This window comes from Dendrobates tinctorius, unplaced genomic scaffold (assembly GCF_039654945.1).
Source record: "Dendrobates tinctorius isolate UK_male_01 unplaced genomic scaffold, ASM3965494v1 ptg000086l, whole genome shotgun sequence".
Classification (NCBI taxonomy): Eukaryota; Metazoa; Chordata; class Amphibia; order Anura; family Dendrobatidae; genus Dendrobates; species Dendrobates tinctorius.
The window spans coordinates 59147892-59167521 of NW_027361754.1; the positions used below are offsets into that span (position 1 = coordinate 59147892).

Here is a 19630-nt window from a genome sequence, read left to right on the forward strand (position 1 = left end):
ACCCCACGTGTGTATTAGTGAGAGGAGAGCAGTGCGCCCGCTGTACGGTGACATGTCCTGGCTATTCGGGTATAACAAGGGGCAGCCGGCGCCACCGGACGTGCCAGGTCTGCCAATGCCCCCGCCGCCCCTTGGAGGGGATGGAGATGGGGGGGACAAGAACAAGCCCAAGGACAAATGGAGCAACTTCGACCCCACCGGCCTGGAGAGGGCGGCAAAAGCGGCCAGGGAGCTGGACCAGTCACGTGAGTGCAGGGAGATGACAGCTGCAGAAGTGGCTGCTGGTGCTGGGACTTATAGTTCTCCCCTACAGACCTGTCTGCTGTGACACATAGGGGAGACGTACGGTATTGCAACATTTTATGGCCATGACTCAAATTTATCGATGCTTTCTGCCATTTATTGCTCCATTTTCTTAGTACTTGCGCCAAAACGTGAACATTACGAGAAAAGGGGGCCGTGGTGACCCTCAGAAGTGCAGTTTGACGCGTTTCTGGCTGTAGGTCTGCATAGTGCGGCCTTATAGCAGAGGCGCTCATGTGGCGGCCGCTTGTATCATGCAGAAAGTCACAATTTGTGCCCAGTTCTGCGTGATCCGGACACATGGGTCTCCCGCTCTGCTGATGCTGGGAAGGGTCTGCCGTGTGTTATACAGCTCCACAGGTGCAGTGTTCTGCGCAGATCCATCACTGAGGGGCGCTGAAGATTTGGGGCGATTATTGATAAATCTGGCCCATAGTCACATGTCACCTCCAGACTTTGGTGCAGCAAATCACTCATACATGCTGGATCCTCATTGCTTTACAGATTCCCAGTTACCGGGGGTTTTCCAGTTTGGGAATCTGCTATCCTCCCCCAAGGCTGTAGTTTGCCGATATACATGTTACTCCCCTTCCCCAGGTACAGCGCTGAGCCTCTGTCTCTGCTCCTGGAATCGGTTATTTCCTGCAGCCAGACACTGGGCTCAGCGGCTCTTTCCACCAACATCACTCGCTGGCTACAGCGCTACTGACAGCATGAACAACGACGGCGGCTCAGAGCAGGACCTGGGGAGGGGAATAACAACTGCAGCTGGGGGACAAGGATTGTTTGAACACCGAAAACCCCTTTAAGGTATATGACTTCTTTTGCAACTTTTTAAATTATTGCTACTCCCAGTTAGGTGCCATGCTGGGAATTGCAGTGCAGTCCGCTTGTACTTGTGTACCAATAACCTCACTTTCGCCAGTGTCACCACTCCATAATAATAATAATAATCTTTATATAGCGCCAACATATTCCGCAGCGCTTTACAGTTTAACAGTTTCAAAACACAAGCCATAAGTAACAACGTTAACAATACAGTAATTACAGCAAAATAAGCCGCCCCTGCTCGTGAGAGCTTACAATCTACAATGAGGTGGGGGAGATACAAAGTACAAGTGTGTATTTACAATGGTGTATTTACAATAATGGTAAAGGCATCTTGAGAAGGTGGGGGACAGAGATAGTAAATGGGCTACATACTCATAATTGCACATAAAATGACTGTGATTAGTGAATGTGATAGGCTGCTCTGAATAGATGTGTTTTGAAAGAGTGCCTAAAACTGTGCAAATTGTGGATAGTCCTGATTTCTTGGGGTAGAGCATTCCAGAGGATTGGCGCAGCGCGGGAAAAGTCTTGGAGTTGGGAGTGGGAGGTGCGAATTAGTGCAGAGGTTAGTCGAAAGTCTTTTGCAGAGCGCAGCGGTCGGCTAGGGCTAGGCCGATAGACAGAAATGAGGGAGGAGATGTAGGGGGGTGGCCGCACTGTGGAGAGCTTTGTAGGTGAGAACAAGTACTTTGAATTGGACCCTATAATGAATGGGCAGCCAATATAAGGACTGACGAAGAGCAAACGAGTCCGAGTACCGATTAGCCAGGTAGATGACCCTAGCTGCTGCATTAAGTATGGACTGGAGAGGGGATAGTCAAGTGACGGGGAGGCCAATTAATAGAGCGTTGCAGTAGTCCAGGCGGGAGTGGATCAATGCGACAGTTTTTGTTGTTTCCATGGTGAGAAAAGGGCGAATTCTTGAGATGTTCTTTAGGTGTAGGTGGCAAGACATTGTATATGGGATGTGAAGGAGAGGTTGGTGTCAAACATAACACCGAGACAGCATGCCTGCTGCCGGGGTGTTATTGTGGTGCCACCCACGGAGAGGGAAATGTCAGATTTAGGGAGGTTAGTAGATGGCGGGAGCAGAAGAAGTTCAGTTTTTGAGAGGTTAAGTTTCAGATAGAGAGCGGGCATGATGATGGAGACTGCGGACAGACAGTCACTGGCGTTCTGTAGTACAGCAGGCGAAAGGTCAGGGGATGACGTATATAGTTGTGTGTCATCAGCATAAAGATGGTACTGAAAGCCAAATTTGCCGATGGTCTGTCCAATTGGGGCCGTGTAGAGAGAGAGGAGAAGGGGGCCAAGGACTGAGCCCTGAGGTACCCCCGACAGCAAGAGGAAGAGGAGATGACGTGGAGCCAGAGAACAAAACACTGAAGGAGCCGTCAGAAAGATAGGAGGAGAACCAGGAGAGAGCAGTGTCCTTAATGCCTAGTGACTGGAGCCTAGAGAGTAGGAGACAGTGGTCAACAGTATCGAAAGCTGCAGAAAGGTCGAGAAGAATGAGCAGAGTGGTCACCGTTACGTTTGCTGTCAGAAGGTCATTGGTCACTTTGATGAGTGCACTCCATGTAATGTCCTTGCCTTGTCTGTGGTATCTCTGTGTTCCCCGCTCCTCTTTGCTGATCTCCCTGCTTACCTGCGCTTGCATCATTGCTCTCGGTCTGTGAACTGTAGGTCACATGCTGATGTTATTGCATTCTGGTTGCTGCAATATTGAGTCACCACTGGATATACAGAATTCACGTTATTTTTAATATATTCAGTTCCTTGATTTTTATTATATATACTATATATTAAAAATCAAGAAATTGAGTTAAAAAATTAACTGGGCATAGTAACCAACTGTGGGTAGTTATAACAAATTATGATGATTATATTGCACATAAAAACTGTGCATCTAATCCTATCCTGTGTGATACTGACTGCTGAGCCGTGTATCTATTCCTATCCTGTGTGATACTGACTGCTGAGCCGTGTATCTAATCCTATCCTGTGTGATACTGACTGCTGAGCCGTGTATCTAATCCTATCCTGTGTGATACTGACTGCTGAGCCGTGTATCTAATCCTATCCTGTGTGATACTGTGTGCTGAGCTGCGTATCTAATCCTATCCTGTGTGATACTGACTGCTGAGCCGTGTATCTAATCCTATCCTGTGTGATACTTTCTGCTGAACTGTGTATCTAATCCTATCCTGTGTGATACGGACTGCTGAGCCGTGTATCTAATCCTATCCTGTTTGATACTGGGCTCCCCCTGCAGTCTGTGTCAGAGGGTGGTCTGTGTTGGCACGGTAATAAATTGTGTTATTTCCAGCTTTACAGAAGGACGATAACACCATAGAAATAAGAATAATAGGCCTCAGTTACTACAATGTCTACAAAGAAAACTGTTGCTGATAGCAACCAATCACAGCTCATTTTTCATCTTTTAACCCCTTAACGACCAGGGGTATTTTTGGTTTTACATTTTCATTTTTCCCTCCCCTTCTTTCCAGAGCCATAACTTTTTTATTTTTCCGTTTATATGGCCATGTGAGGGCTTATTTTTTGCGGGACGAGTTGTACTTTTAAATGACCTCATTGGTTTTACCATATCGTGTACTAGAAAACAGGAAAAAAATTCCAAGTGCGGTGAAATTGCAAAAAAAGTGCAATCCCACACTTGTTTTTTGCTTGGCTTTTTTGTTAGGTTCACTAGATGCTAAATCTGACCTACCATTATGATTCTCCAGGTCATTACGAGTTCATAGACACCAAACATGTCTATGTCCTCTTTTATCTAAGTGGTGAAAAAAAATTCCAAAGTTTGCTTAAAAAAAAAAAAAAAAAAAAAATTGCGCAATTTTCCGAGACCCGTACCGTCTCCATTTTTCATGATCTGGGGTCGGGTGAGGGCTTATTTTTTCCGTGTCGGACTGACGTTTTTAATGACACCACTTTTGTGCAGATACGTTCTTTTGATCGCCCGTTATTGCATTTTAATGCAATGTCTTGGTGACCAAAAAAACGTAATTCTGGCGTTTTGAATTTTTTTCTCGCTACGCCGTTTAGCGATCGGGTTAATGCTTTTTTTTTACTGATCGGGCGATTCTGAATGCGGCGATACCTAATATGTGTATGTGGGATTTTTTTTTTTACTGTTTTATTTTGATTGGGGCGAAAGGGGGGTGATTTGAACTTTTAGGTTTTTTTAATTTTTTTTTATTTTTAAACATTTTTTTTCTTTTACTTTTGGCATGCTTCAATAGCCTCCATAGGAGGCTAGAAGCATGCGCAACCCGATTGGCTCTGCTACATATGGGCGATGAGCAGATCGCCCATATGTAGCAGATTTACTGCTGTGCTTTCAGCGCCGACCACCGGGTGGCGCTGAAAGCCTTATACCTGGAACAACCATAGAGGTCTCATAGAGACCTCTGGTTGTCCAGGCAACGTGACGCCGACCCCCGATCACGTGACGGGGGTCGGCGATGACGTCATTTCCGGCCCGGCGGCCGGAAATTCTATTTAAATGCCCGCTGTCAGCTTTGACAGCGGCATTTAACTAGTTAATAGGCGCGGGCGGACGGCGATTCCGCTCGCGCCTATTGCGGGCACATGTCAGCTGTTCATAACAGCTGACATGTCCCGGCTTTGATGCGGGCTCAGCGCCGGAGCCCTCATCAAAGCAGGGGAAATGTCTGATGACGGACTGTGTCCGTCATTGGACATTAAGGGGTTAAACAGCTCTGGGACAGTGTGGTGAGTTTTGAGTGGCGACTTTTATGTGGCGAGGTTGGTGTATGTGTGGTGAAATATGTGCTGAGGGTGGTCTATGTGTTGAAGCACGTGGTAGTGTGTGGCGCACTTTGTGTGTGTGTGTTCATATCCCCGTGTGTGGTGAGTATCCCATGTCAGGGCACCACTTTAGTAACTGTACGGTATATACTCTTTGGCGCCATCGCTCTCATTCTTTAAGTCCCCCTTGTTCACATCTGGCAGCTGTCAATTTGCCTCCAAAACTTTTCCTTTCACTTTTTCCCCATTATGTAGATAGGGGCAAAATTGTTTGGTGAATTGGAACGCGCGGGGTTAAAATTTCACCTCACAACATAGCCTATGACGCTCTCGGGGTCCAGACGTGTGAATTTGCAAAATTTTGTGGCTGTAGCTATGACGGTGCAGATGGCAATCCCATACATACATACATACATACATACATACCCACATTGAGCTATATATATATATTTTCAATACCTTGATTTTTGTTTATATTTTTCATTATGTATTTTTATTTATTTTTTTAAGATCCTATTGCAGTTACTGAATTGAAAAATTCTAGTACTTTACTGCAATATTTAGTTTCAAGTAAGAGCTATCAGAGGCTTTATCTCCTGCTCATGCACATACAAAGTAGCCAACTAACCAATAAAAAGAATAATTAGCATAGTCGCATCATATGACGTCCGGCAGCATGATACCCATGTTGCTGTAACTACCCATTGGCATATTAGGTGGTGGGGGATGAGACCTACCTTAAGGATGACACATTTTTGCAAACCAGCCAGCTCTGTCAGAACATTGCTGGGATTTATTCTTGTCTTCTGAATATAAATCACAATATTTCACTTTACTACCACCCGGCCGAGATCTTGGGCTCTCATCAATGACATTGGTGACTGTGACCCCACAGATCACTAGAAAGTTTCACTGCGGCTGCTGGTGACTTCACACCAGTTGACTTGTAAGTAGTGGGGCATCTTAGACTATAGAGAAAACTTTAAAAAGAACACAACCCCCAAAATCTGCAGCTTGTAAGATGAGACGCTAATTCAGTCACATGCCTGTTGTGGTTTCTGCAGCGTATGAGAACTGGACTGATATGATATAAAATTGTGATAATGGGGGCAGCAATCATCCCATCAAAGGAACCTGCAGTCAGCCTGAAGTGCCTGACAACAGAGGGCAATAGATTAATGAAGTAATTCAAGTTATCGCCTATCCGGAGAATATATGATGGCTTATAGGTCAGTGGAGGACAACCGCTGAGCTGTGCAGTGATTGACAGATCAGATGACTGGCCACCGTTCTATTCATTTCCTATGGAGCTGCCAGAAAAAGCAGAGTGCAGCCCCGGAGGGACTACTTGGAGTGACGGTAGAGCAGGAGCGCTAACGCTCCACTCAGGCAGGGATAAAGGATCTGCTTTATGCTGATTGGTGTAGGTCTCAGTAGTCAGACCCCCGCCGATCAATAAGTTACCACCTGGATAGGCAATATCTGGTTTTCACTGGAGAATCCCTTTAAGCCTTATATGACCCACCTTGAAATGGATAAGCCGCATGAGTTTAGGCCTCCTGATCTGAATCCTGTGTTCATCTTTTGTTTTTCAGGACATGCCAAAGAAGCCCTTGGCCTTGCCAAGATGCAGGAAGAGACCCTCCATATGGAGCAGCAAGCTAAAATTAAGGTACCTCAGTAACGATGACATGCAATGTGCTCCATTCTGTAGGAGCTAGCTGTGTATGCAGGATTGGGGTCTGGATTGCAATTCAGTGAATGAAGCAGAGCTGCAGTACCACACACAACCAATGGATGGGGGTGGCACTGTGTCCTTACAATCCTGGATAACCCCCTTCAATGTCATTTTAAAGTTTACATGAATCAATTATTATTTATCTTGAATGGAGTTACTGCCTGCATTATGTCCATTTATTATTTGTCAGGCTTCAGAGATGAAATCTTCCTACATAACTTGCTTATTCAGATTTTGCATTCTTTGAAGTGTCACCTTTACAGCGGGCTCAATACAGTAGCCTGTCAGAGAGACTAAAATCCCTTTTACACAGGCCAACAATCAGCTGATCGAGCCTTCACAAGGTCACTCATTCACGATTGTTGGCCCTTTTAAAGATGTCAGCGATGCAACCGTGAACATGCCAAATAATCTAAAGATTATTATTATTTCTTCCCCATACAGTTTGCATTGGCTTGTCATAAACGAGCGGGTTTCATTAAAATTTAAGGACCATCTGGCTTCTATAGCCTCAATGTATCATTATACGTATCAGGCGGTAAAATGTAGAATGAGTTATCTGTGAACCCCTCAGTGAGCTCCTTTTGACAAGGTGTGTAGGACTTCTCTCCTCTTTCTAAACTTTCTTCTGAGCTAATTTATGATAACATCCATGATTGCAAGTCCAGAGAAACTGAGTTAATGCTTACTGTGGCCATCACTAGACATTTGGTGACTCACACTTAAAGGAATTGTCTGAGCTTATGATAGGTCATCGATATCAGACCGGTCGGGGTTAGACACCCAGAACCCCCAATGATGAGCTCCAACGGAGGTCAGATGAAAGTAGTGATCGGAGCCGGAATAGCACAGCTCCATGTACTGATCATTAGTAGTGATGAGCGAACGTGCTGGGATAAGGTGTTATCTGAGCATGCACGGATTCTAACAGAGTATCTTCAGCATGCTGGAAAAATATGTTCAAGTCCCACCGGCTGCATGTCTCGTGATTGTTCGACTAACTGCCGTGAGACATGCAGCCACGGGGACTAAGAACATATTTTTCAAGAGCGCCAAAGACGCTCAGTTACCACCCGAGCATGCTCAGATAACGCCTTACCCCAGCACATTCGCTCATCTCTAATTATTAGCAATTGCTGAGAGCTTCAGCTCAGATCCTGTTCAATTCATTAAGAGCTGAGCTGCCATTCTTGGTGGAAATGCCACACGTGTGACCCCCCCCAACATTTTTTATGCCCTATCCTAACAATAGTCGATCAGTAACACAAAGCTCGGACAACCCCTTTAATTCATTCCGCATACTGCTATGTACAGTGGTGCATAGAGGCTGTAGAAGCCAAACAGTCCAAAATGTTTCGTACAACCCTGTTGCAAAATTTTAAGCTGATAATGCATGCAATTAAGTGTCTTCTTACAAGATGGAGACAGATGAGAGGTTAACTGTGTCTAATGACAATCAGCAGGCTTATGAATGCAGCTCTGGAGTATAAAATACAGACTGTAGGTCTGAGCGTGCAGGTGTGCTGTGCTGCCTGCATAACCCTGGCTGACAGGGAGCTGCGTACTGGACAGACGAGCATCGAGCCCGACTTCTGACAGCGTAGGTGACAGAAGAGTGCAGATATCTCGGTGCTCGACGTCCTCTTTCTCTCTCATTCATTTTATTTCACCCCTTCTTTTTCTAGGAATATGAAGCCGCCGTAGAACAGCTGAAAAATGAGCAGATCCGAGTGCAAGGCGAGGAGCGGAGGAAAACCCTAAATGAGGAAACCAAGCAGAACCAAGCGGTGAGTTGGTGCACAGCTCTGTATAGAGGGGGCTGCAGTGCTGTATACAGTGTATATATGTCAAGGCTTTATATGGGCTTGAAAACTGACGACCGGTCTGTGATCGGAAAGGTTGCTGTATGTAGTTGTCACTTCCGCTCCCCCACTGCTCTTGCGTTTCTCACATCGGGCATAACCTGGCGATCTAAGTGACAGAATAATAAAAGTGCAATTCTAAGACTCATCATTTGCACGCAGATCCTCTGCATACCGTACCGTGCTTGTTGCATGGTGTCACCATTTGAAAGGATTTTGGGCAATTTCTGCAGGGTATGCTATATATTTTTTCTGCATTACTCATTCAGTCTTATTTCACATGCATCGTGAACACAAGGGATCGGGTGTGTAGAACACAAGAGCTAAGGTGGAAAAGAAGTGCTGGGGTGACACAAGAGCTAAGGTGGAAAAGAAGTGCTGGGGTGTAAGTACATGGAGCAGAGGGGGCTATGACGGGCACGCCCAAATAATCTCCAGAGTGGATATTACAATGAGGAACTGATTGTTGTGTCTCAGTGTCGGGACCTCCAACTGTCTGAGCGCTCCCCAGGTTGGTCCGCCAACTGTGAGGGGAGTCGTAAAGGGATCTGTTTCTATAGCCCGAGATTTCAGTAATGTGTGACCGCAACATAATTAAACGTGACTCCACTCCATCCTTTTGACTGGCTCCTCGGATTTCTCAGTGACATGATTGCAAGCTCTGTCGACTCTACAAGCACCCCAAGGGCTGTATGTTATAGGTTACACAAATTGTAAATGTTTGCAAACTCAGTAGAAGTTACAAAATAATTGTGTTTTTTTTTTTACATTCATTTTCTTACACCTACAAATTCCAAAGAGGTTAAGTTATTCTCTATCCAGTGAATAGGGGATGAGTTATTGATCGCTGGGGGTCCGTCCTCTAGGACTTACAGCGATTTCAAGAATGGGGTCCTGCAGCCCTAGAATAATTAGAGCGGAGCTTCCCATGCTCGACGTCCGCTCCTTTCATTGCCTTTGGGACTGCCGGAAGTAGCGGAGCTCTTTTCTAGACTGCAGTCCCATAGCTAATGACTGTATCTGACATTGGGCATGCAAAACTCTTCTCCATTCGAGTAGTGACTGCAGGTGGACCCCATTCTTACAATAGCTGAATTTGCCCAGTGGCTGGACCAAAATCAATCAGTAACTTATCCCCTGTTATATGGATAACAGATCACTTACCATTTTGGGAATTATCCTTTACGAACATATATGTCTAAAATATTAATTTATTGTCAAAGCATGCCAAAAAAAATGCTATTTTGCCTGCTTCAAAGAAGATCTTGTGAAGCCACGTCCATGGAACAATGCAAAAATTCTGACTGCTGAAGTCCCGAGAGGCCTAGAAATGCCTGGTCATAAAGGGGTTAAGAAGTGGGAAGGTGAAATGTATTTTCCTGACATTTTGCTCAGTTCTCTGGATGTTTCGAATCTATGAAGATTGTGTCTTTGCTTGTCTTCTAGAGAGCCCAGTACCAAGACAAACTAGCAAGGCAGCGGTATGAGGACCAGCTCCGACAGCAGGTAAGTCCTTTATGCCACCTGGGGACACTCTGAGGGTCCAGCTGCTATGATCCCCAACAATCCAAAGAATGGGGCTCTGGAAAAGCAGTCGTCCCATAGGCGATGAATGGGAGTCAAGCTCCATTCTAGCTGGGGCCGCAGAGTTCTGTTTCACATCACTGTGGGTTTAATGTGTTTTTTGGTGGGTGGTGAGACCCTTTACTGACTGCAGAGAGAACTCCCTACTAAATAATGAAGAAATAGGTAAAATGCTGTGCCTAGAAAATGCATTTCTGTGCCTTCCCTTTTTCTTCTGGGCACTAGGGGGCAGTGTTGTCCGTGCGGGCACAGTGATTTTTCCCCAATGTATTGAAAATGAAGCAACTTTGCAAATAGTATTGATTTGAATAGCTCCGTTTGTGTCTATAGCTCATGTGCCCCCCATGTGTTCCCATGATTATAGGCAACAGCAGCTTATCTCCGGGAGAACAAAGCGATCGGCAGTCCAAAATCGGACATGTGTGATCGACCTCTCCCCCCACTGATCAGTCAGCCGGAGACCCCGTACACATTAGACTGTTCACCAAACACATTGATATTGGTGGTTTCGGCCTATATTTGCGTACTGTGTACACTGTATAGGGGCCATTACTCTCCTTAGTCCCCCTCCTTACACAGGACTGCTCGACAACGGCTTGTTCAGCTGTCAGAAATGTGACATGTTTGATCCTTTGTTTTATTAGACTCCCCATGTACAAAAATAAGAATGATACACTGCTGATTTTGCAAGTTTTCCCACCTACAAAGAATGGAGAGATCTGTGTCATTTTTATTGTAGGTATACTTCAACTGTGAGAGACAAAATCTAAAACTAATTAAAAAAAAAAAAACCTGAAAATCATTGTATAATTTTTTTTATATAAATAAATTGCATGAAATAAGTATTTTATCACCTGTCAACCATCAAGAATTCTATCTCTCACAGACCTGTTAGTTTTTCTTTAAGAAGCCCTTCTACTCTGCATTCATTAGCTGTATTAATTGCACCTGTTTGAACTCATTATCTGTATAAAAGACACCTGCCCACACACTCAGTCTCACATTTCCACCATGGCCTAGACCGAAGAGGACAACAGGGACAAAATTGTAAACCTTCTCAAGGCTGGGATGGGCTACAGGGCAATAGGCAAGCAGCTTAGTGAGAAGGTAACAACTGTTGGAACAATTATTAGAAAATGGAAGAAACACAAGATGACTATCAATCTTCCTCGGTGTGCTGCTCTATACAAAATCTCACCTTGGATAATTCTTAGGTAATTAATCAGCCCAGAACTATACGGGAGGACCTGGTCAATGACCTGAAGAGAGCTGGGACCACAGTCTCAACCATTATCTGTCACGATCCATGTTTGGCTCTGTGTCAGTCCAGATTCCCTGATATAAACGTTTTCCATTCAGGCCATCGGCGGGTTTTGTCAGTTTTTGCCCCGGTGGCTGCTGGTGGTACTACAACTGTAGTTGGTCGGCTGCTGGACTCCAAACCCCCCCCCCCCCCGGTGGCCGCTGGTGTTACTACACGTTTAATTAGCCAGCAGGTGGGGACCACCCCCCCCCTCCTTCCTATTAAAGGTAGTCAGGTGCTCCAGATCACTGTTAATACTGGTCATTTGCTAACCATGTGGTGCTGGACATGTAGTGCTGGACATGTGTTTATTTGACCACAACATTTTATTGGGTCCTGGTGTCTCAATTTAGTGTGCTTGATTAACGAGAAGAGAGAGAGCCAAAAAAAAAAAAAAACTTAGCCTTAACCTCCTATATATTCAGACCTAGCTAGGGGGAGCATTTATGCAGGGGTGGCATTTATGCACATGTAATCGAAGTACATGTATCAAAGTACTACTGGCAGTTATAACATGGCAGGAGACAGGTAAGACATTTATATACATCTACTCCCTGTACATTAGGAGTGCAACAAATATATACCATATGCATTTGTGTAATTTTAATCCTGACCACTGCATTCACACACATGCACCGCCCTGGCATTAACTCTCTACACTCCATCCATATCGGCCCCTCGCTCCTTTCCTCTCCTATGTATAGCACTCACACTCTTTTCACGTTGTTAAATTGCACAGATCCAGTCAGTCCCTCCATTCAACATCAGAGACGCTCTCACAAATCACTTAACCATCTGCTCACTCTTTCTATCCTCGTTCTCCTAGTCGCAGGAGACATTGCTCCCAACCCTGGTCCCCCATTTTATAGAAAGTCAAACCCTCCGACTGCTACACTTAGAAACCCCTCTAATCTTATTAATATTCCCTGCCTGCCATCTGTCTCTCTTAATTGTGCACTTTGGAATTCTCGCTCAGTGTGTAACAAACTCTCCTTCATCCATGACTTCTTCCTTTCTAATTCTCTTAACCTCCTGGCTCTTACTGAAACCTGGATCCAGCAGTCAGACACTACCGCTGCTGCTGCTCTTTCATACGGGGGACTACACTTCTCTCATACCCCAAGATCAGACAGTAGAGCTGGTGGAGGCGTTGGTCTGCTCCTATCACCAAAATGTACCTTTCAGGTTATCCCTCAAGTACCCTCACTTGTCTTCCCTTCTTTTGAGGTCCATGCCGTCAGACTCTACATCCCCTTCTCCATGCGAGTGGCGGTGGTGTATCGTCCTCCCGGCCCCTCCCATCAGTTCCTGGATCATTTTGCCACTTGGCTTCCACATTTTCTCTCCTGTGACATCCCTACCCTCATCATGGGAGATTTCAACATCCCCATTGCTCTTCCCCTCTCCCCATCTGCTACTCACCTTTTATCTCTAACCTCCTCCTTTGGCCTTTCGCAGCTTACTAATTCTCCAACGCACGAAGACGGGAACTCCCTCGACTTGGTCTTCTCTCGGCTTTGTACAGTGGATAATTTTGCAAACTCCCCTCTCCCGCTCTCTGACCACAATCTTCTTTCATTCTCTATAAAGAACTGCCAGGCTGCTCAGGTCACCCCCACTGTCCAGACTTATAGAAACATACAGGCCATTAACACCCAGAAACTTATGAAGAACTTGCAGTCTTCATTGGCCCCTATCTCCTCCCTCTCATGTCCTGATTCTGCATTGAAGCATTACAATGAAACACTTCAAAGTGCCCTGGATGAATTTGCACCCCCTATAAATAGAACACCACAACGCAGACGGCGACAACCCTGGCACACGGTGCAAACACATTTCCTGCAGCGGTGCTCCAGGTGCGCCGAACGTCTGTGGAGAAAATCCAATCTACACGAAGATTTCATCCATTTTAAGTTTATGCTTAGAACATACAACACTGCCCTTCACCTCTCCAAACAAACCTATTTCAACACCCTCATCACCTCACTGTCCAATAACCCGAAACGTCTCTTTGACACTTTTCATTCTCTACTCAATCCAAGAGTACAGGCCCCAACCACGGAGCTCCGAGCTGACGATCTGGCCAATTACTTCAAAGTAAAAATTGACCAGATCCGACAGGAAATTATCTCCCAATCCCCTCATACCATGCACTGTCCTCCCTCCCCCACTGCATCTAGCTCACTCTCTGATTTTGAACCAGTCACAGAAGAAGTAGTAAGCAGGCTCCTTGCATCTTCTCGCCCAACTACTTGCACCAGTGACCCATTTCCGTCACATCTCCTCCAGTCACTTTCCCCTGCTGTGACCCCTCACCTAACTAAAATATTTAACCTCTCTCTCTCTTCTGGTATTTTTCCCTCCTCATTTAAGCATGCCATCATACATCCACTACTTAAAAAACCATCCCTCGATCAAAACTGTGCTGCTAACTATAGACCTGTCTCTAATCTTCCCTTCATCTCTAAACTCCTGGAACGCCTGGTCCACTCCCGTCTTATCCGCTATCTCTCAGAAAACTCTGTTCTCGACCCTCTCCAATCCGGTTTTCGCTCTTTACACTCCACTGAAACTGCCCTCACTAAAATCTCTAATGATCTGCTAACAGCTAAATCAAATGGTCATTACTCGATGCTAATTCTCTTGGATCTCTCTGCAGCATTCGACACTGTGGATCATCAGCTCCTCCTCACTATGCTCCGTTCCATTGGCCTCAAGGACACCGTTCTCTCCTGGTTCTCCTCCTATCTCTCCGACCGCTCCTTTACTGTATCTTTTGCCAGTTCCTCCTCCTCTCACCTTCCCCTTACTGTTGGGGTCCCCCAAGGATCGGTTCTAGGCCCCCTCCTCTTCTCCTTGTACACTTCCCCTATTCGTCAAACAATCAGTAGATTTGGTTTCCAGTACCATCTCTATGCTGATGACACCCAATTATACGCTTCTTCTCCTGACTTCACGCCAACCTTTCTAGAAAACACCGGCGATTGTCTAAACGCTGTGTCTAATATCATGTCCTCACTATATCTGAAACTGAACCTGTCAAAGACTGAACTCCTGGTGTTTCCTCCCTCTACTAATGTACCTATACCCGACATTGCTATTTCTGTGAGTGGTTCCACTATTACTCCCCAGCAACAGGCCCGCTGTCTTGGGGTCATACTTGATTCCGAGCTTTCCTTTGCCCCCCACATTCGATCACTGGCTCGCTCTTGTCATCTGCACCTCAAAAACATTTCTAGAATTCGACCTTTTCTTACTTTGACTCTGCAAAAACTCTTACTGTTTCTCTTATTCATTCTCGTCTCGACTATTGTAACTCTCTTCTAATCGGTCTCCCTCTTACCAAAATCTCCCTTCTCCAATCTGTCTTGAATGCTGCAGCCAGGATCATATTCCTCACCAATCGTTACACCGATGCCTCTACCTTGTGCCAGTCATTACACTGGCTACCCATCCACTCCAGAATTCAGTATAAACTTATTACCCTCACCCACAAAGCCCTCCATGGCTCAGCACCACCCTACATCTCCTCCCCTGTTTCAGTATACCACCCTACCCGCGCCCTCCGTTCTGCTGATGACCTGAGGTTGGTATCCTCAATAGTCAGAACCTCCCACTCCCGTCTCCAAGACTTTACACGTGCCGCGCCAATTCTTTGGAATGCACTTCCCAGGTCAATACGATTAGTCCCCAATCCCCACAATTTTAAGCGTGCCCTAAAAATGCATTTATTCAGACTGGCCTATCGCCTCAACACATTAACCTAATCTATCCCTGTGTGGCACAGCCAAAAGTTTTACCAGAACCAGATTTCCCTCATCATGTTCCTACATGCTTTATGCATCCATTAGCCCTCTGTGTGTGTACTGTCACACACCTACCATTATGGCTGGTCCATACAATCAGGGCAACTGTTACCACCCACCTTTCGTGTCTACCTCTTTCCTCATAGACTGTAAGCTTGTGAGCAGGGCCCTCATTCCTCTTGGTATTTGTTATAATCTACTGTATGATTATTGTTATGCTGTAATGTCTATTGTCTGTACGAATCCCCTCTGAAATGTAAAGTGCTGCGGAATATGTCGGCGCTATAAAAATACAATTTATTATTATTATTATTATTATTACCAACCTTGGTGAAGAATGGACCTAGCTGGTGGAGAGGGGGTTCACCTTATCTGGAGCAGTGGAGTTGCTGCTGGATGCTGATCGGGTGCCTTTCTCTGCTGCTTGGAGTATTGGCAGCAGATAAAGCTAGGTTTGGGTTTTTAGTTGCTTTAGCCTCGTGGAGTCTGTTTTATTTTTCCTGGTGTGTTATTTGATGCAGTTCACTTTGTTCCCTGACTCACCTCCTGGGGAGGGGGTTGTGGGTTTAGCTCAGGGCTAATCAGGAGACAGGGACAGGTCGGGGACTTGGGCCTCACTACCTTTAAGTATACCCCCAAGTTAAGGAAAGTCAGGGCACCTCCTTAGCCTGAGGGGCAGTTCAGGGGCCCAAGTTCCACGTCTCCTGTTTCTTCCCTACTGCCCCGTGACATTATCATTAGTAACAGACTACACTGTCATGGATTAAAATCCTGCAGGGCACGTAAGGTCTCCCTCCTCACGCCAGCACATGTCCAAGCCTGTTTGAACTTCCCCAATGACCATCTGGATGATCCATATGAGGCATGGGAGAAGGTCATGTGGTCAGATGAGCCCAAAATAGAACTTTTTGATATCGACTCCACTCGCCTTGTTTGGAGAAAGAAGGGGTACAACGCCAAGAACACCGTCCCAACTGTGAAGTATGGTGGGGGAATCATACTTTGGCGGTGCTTTTCTGTAAAGGTAAATGGACGGCTGCACCGTATTGAAGGAAGGATTGTTAGGTCATGTATCACGAGATTTTAGCCAACATCCTCCTTCCCTCAGTAAGAGCATTGAAGATGGGTCTTGGCTGGGTGTCCCAGCATAACAGTGACCTGAAACACACAGCAAGGGCAACTAAGTAGTGGCTCCATAAGAAGAATTTCAAGGTCCTGGAGTGGCCTAGCCTGTCTACAGACCTGAACCCAATAGAAAATCTTTGGAGGAGCTGAAACTCAATGTTGCCCAGTGACAGATTCGAAATCTGGAAGATCTGTATGGAGGAGTGGGCCAAAATCCCTGCTGAAGTGTGTGCAAACTTGGTCAAAACCCAAAGGAAACGTCTGACCTCTGTAATTGCAAATAAAGGTTTCTGTACCAAATATTAGGTTCTATTTTTCTATTGTATCAAATACTTATTTGGTGCAATAAAATGCAAATTAATTATGTAAAAATCAAACAATGTGATTCTGTTTTTTATTTTTAGATTCTGTCTCTCACAGTTGAAGTGTACCTGCGATAAATATTACAGACCTCTCCATTCTTTGTAGGTGGGCAAACTTGCAAAATCGGCAATGTATCAAATACTTATTTTCCACACTATAGATCAGACTGTCGGCCGATCCCACTGATAACAAGTGCGATTGACGTTAATCTAATGTGTATGGGGCCTTTAGTTTGGACCATGAACCCCATTTTCTTGCTAACCTGTAGATGATGGGGTCAGATGCAAGAGTGATGCACATGACTGCAAAATCGGGGATTGTATGTAGCTACAGAAACACATACGTTTGCACAGGAGCTGTGTAAACAGAATGGTAGGTTTTTAATTTATATGCAGAGTTTTGTTATATATTATGATCGGACCCCTCTGATCTAATATTGATGTGATGGGGGGGGGGTCCCCCGTCTAGCCCATTGCTACCCTCCATTTAAAGCAATAAAGACAACTTGGCGTCAATTATTTCCATAGTAAATATTTCAGTTTTCTGTTTCTATCTGTAAAGCAAATGCTGAATGAAGAGAATCTGCGAAAGCAAGAGGAGTCCGTCCAGAAACAGGAGGCCATGCGCAAAGGTAAGAAGTCAATCCTCAACACGTCTTACATTTTATTCTTAACTTCAATCACTAATGTTCAAAGCGGATCTGTCACCAGATCTCACAGTACAAACTGTATACATTATAAAATAGATCTTTTAGACCTGATTAGGCTGTTGTACTTGCTTTGAAACTTGTATAAGAATGGCTGTATAATCCTGATAATTAAATGAACGTTTTAAGAGTCGAGCTAGAGCCGGATCCTTAAAATCTTCATTTTCTTATTCACAAAGGGTTGTACAGCTATTCTAGTATGGGTTTTCAAAGCAAGTACACAAGTCTCATCAGGTTTGAGAGATCTATTTAACTCCTTTCCAACCTTCTGAGAAAGTCCAGGCGATTTTGTGTGCACAGAGGCTGTACGCACGCATTCGTCGCAGGGTACCAGTTGATACTCAGCTCTCAGCACTGGCACTTCAACCCCCTAAGTTCTGCATCATTTAACGAGTAGGCAGAGGGTAAAGAAAACCTCTGCCCTTGAATTGGAGACCCTGTGATACGTAGTCAAAATAGAAAGTGATCAAAAATTGTTGTTTGACCAAAAATGGTACCAATAAAAACGTCAATTCAACCCTCAAGAAACGAGTCGTCACATGACTGTCGGAAAAATTGTAGCTCACAAAATATAGTGATGCAAAATCTATTTTTTTTTTTTGCAATAAACGGTTTTTAGTGTGTGACAGCAGCCAAACATAAATACCAGGTATAAATCTGTTATTGCTGTAATCGTACCGACCCAAAGAATAATGTCGTCTAATCACTTATACCGCATGAGGAACGGCATAAAAAAATAAAAACAATTCTTCACCTGCTGTTGATTTTTTTTCATTCTGCCTCCCAAAGATCTCAGTAAGGCTCAGCGCACATTTATCCTGTGCTCGGCGCTGAGCGCTTTCACCAGGGTTTTTGTGTAAATCTCTGAAATACGTGGTTCAGATGGAACCCTCAACGGAAGATTCCCCATAATGAGGCAGATGGAAACACTGTGGATGCCGTCTGACCTGCGATTCGCCAGTGTCAGTCTTTTTAGGATTGCATAAAAGTGCCATTGGCCCCAGTTTGTGCACCTCTAAAATGAACGACAGCACTAAACAGAGGTCAGACGGAGTCCAGAGTAACTCTGCTGCCTCACTATACTGAATGGGATCCCTCGGGGGTTTGATCTGAATCGCGTCACTCGGAAATTCAGATGGAAACCCTAAAGTAAGTGGTCAGTGTAGAGAGCCAGATAACTGTGATCCCAAACGTTATGTAAAATGCTCCCAATAAAAGCTTCAATTCAATCCACAAAAAAAGCAAGTCCCCACTAAGGTCTCTCATCTGTTAAAGGAAATAAAGAGGGCTTTAACGTTACTGGTAGTACAAAGGCTCTGGAAAAGATAAATGGTTCCTCGCACCCCAAAAGAAATCAAGCGAATTCTGCACTCCCAAATTTCCCCTCCCTTCCGAGTCCCACAGTGTACCTAAACCACATATAACGTCCACATGTTTGCCATTTCTGTAGCGATGAGAGCCCACCTAACTTACAGGTGCATGTCTCCAGAAGCATGAGCTGGGCATAATGTACTGTTGACAGCCAGGGTTGTGGAGTCGGAGCTCATTTTGGTGGAGTCGGTATGAAATGGTCCGAATCCTAAAATATATAATAAATTAGATACAGTAGTTCAATGCAGAATGTGCTGAATATTTTTTCAGAGGAATTTTGGAAAGTTATGAAATGGCTGTTCTATTCCTGATCTAAGGCTACATTCACACACAGCGTTTTTGCTGCGTTTTTTGTGGATACGTTTTTCAGCTGCAAAAGCCGATCAGCTTTTTTTAAAACCGCATCACCTGAAAGGTTTTTGAGCTCATAGATAATGTTTTCAATAGCAAAAGCAGGTTAGAAATCTGCTCTATCCATTTATCCATATCTGTCTATCCATATCTTATCTGTACCAAAAAGAATGAAAGCCGGGTAGCACACAGACTAAGGGTGGTTTCACATTAGCGCTTTTTAAGCGCACGCACGGCCGGGGGTAGCTCCGCCCCCGAGCCGGCTCTCTGCCCGGCATGCCCGCCCCTTGTAGCGCCGCCTCCTAGCGCACAGCGCCGCCTGCGATCGGCGCACCCTATCTTTAGCATAGAGTGCGCAGATCGTGCGCAGGCCGTGCGCTAGTTGCGCTTTGACCTGCGCTGCGCACTTTTGACGGTGCGCCGTGCGCGCCAAAATCAAACTTTTCGGATTTTGGCGCGCACGGCGCACCGTCAAAAGTGCGCAGCGCAGGTCAA

At 45.2% G+C, this 19630-nt stretch overlaps 1 protein-coding gene across 1 annotated transcript in view; it reads left to right on the top strand.

The window, feature by feature from the left end:
- The first annotated feature begins 52 nt into the window (after window positions 1-52).
- The window catches only part of LOC141097929 (ATPase family AAA domain-containing protein 3-A), a 112428-nt gene continuing 92850 nt past the window's right edge, over window positions 53-19630 (top strand). The window contains exons 1-5 of the mRNA XM_073585456.1: window positions 53-245; window positions 6522-6598; window positions 8350-8451; window positions 9973-10032; window positions 17269-17338. Coding sequence (XP_073441557.1) covers window positions 53-245; window positions 6522-6598; window positions 8350-8451; window positions 9973-10032; window positions 17269-17338 — 502 coding nt within the window. The remainder of the gene's footprint in view (window positions 246-6521; window positions 6599-8349; window positions 8452-9972; window positions 10033-17268; window positions 17339-19630) is intronic.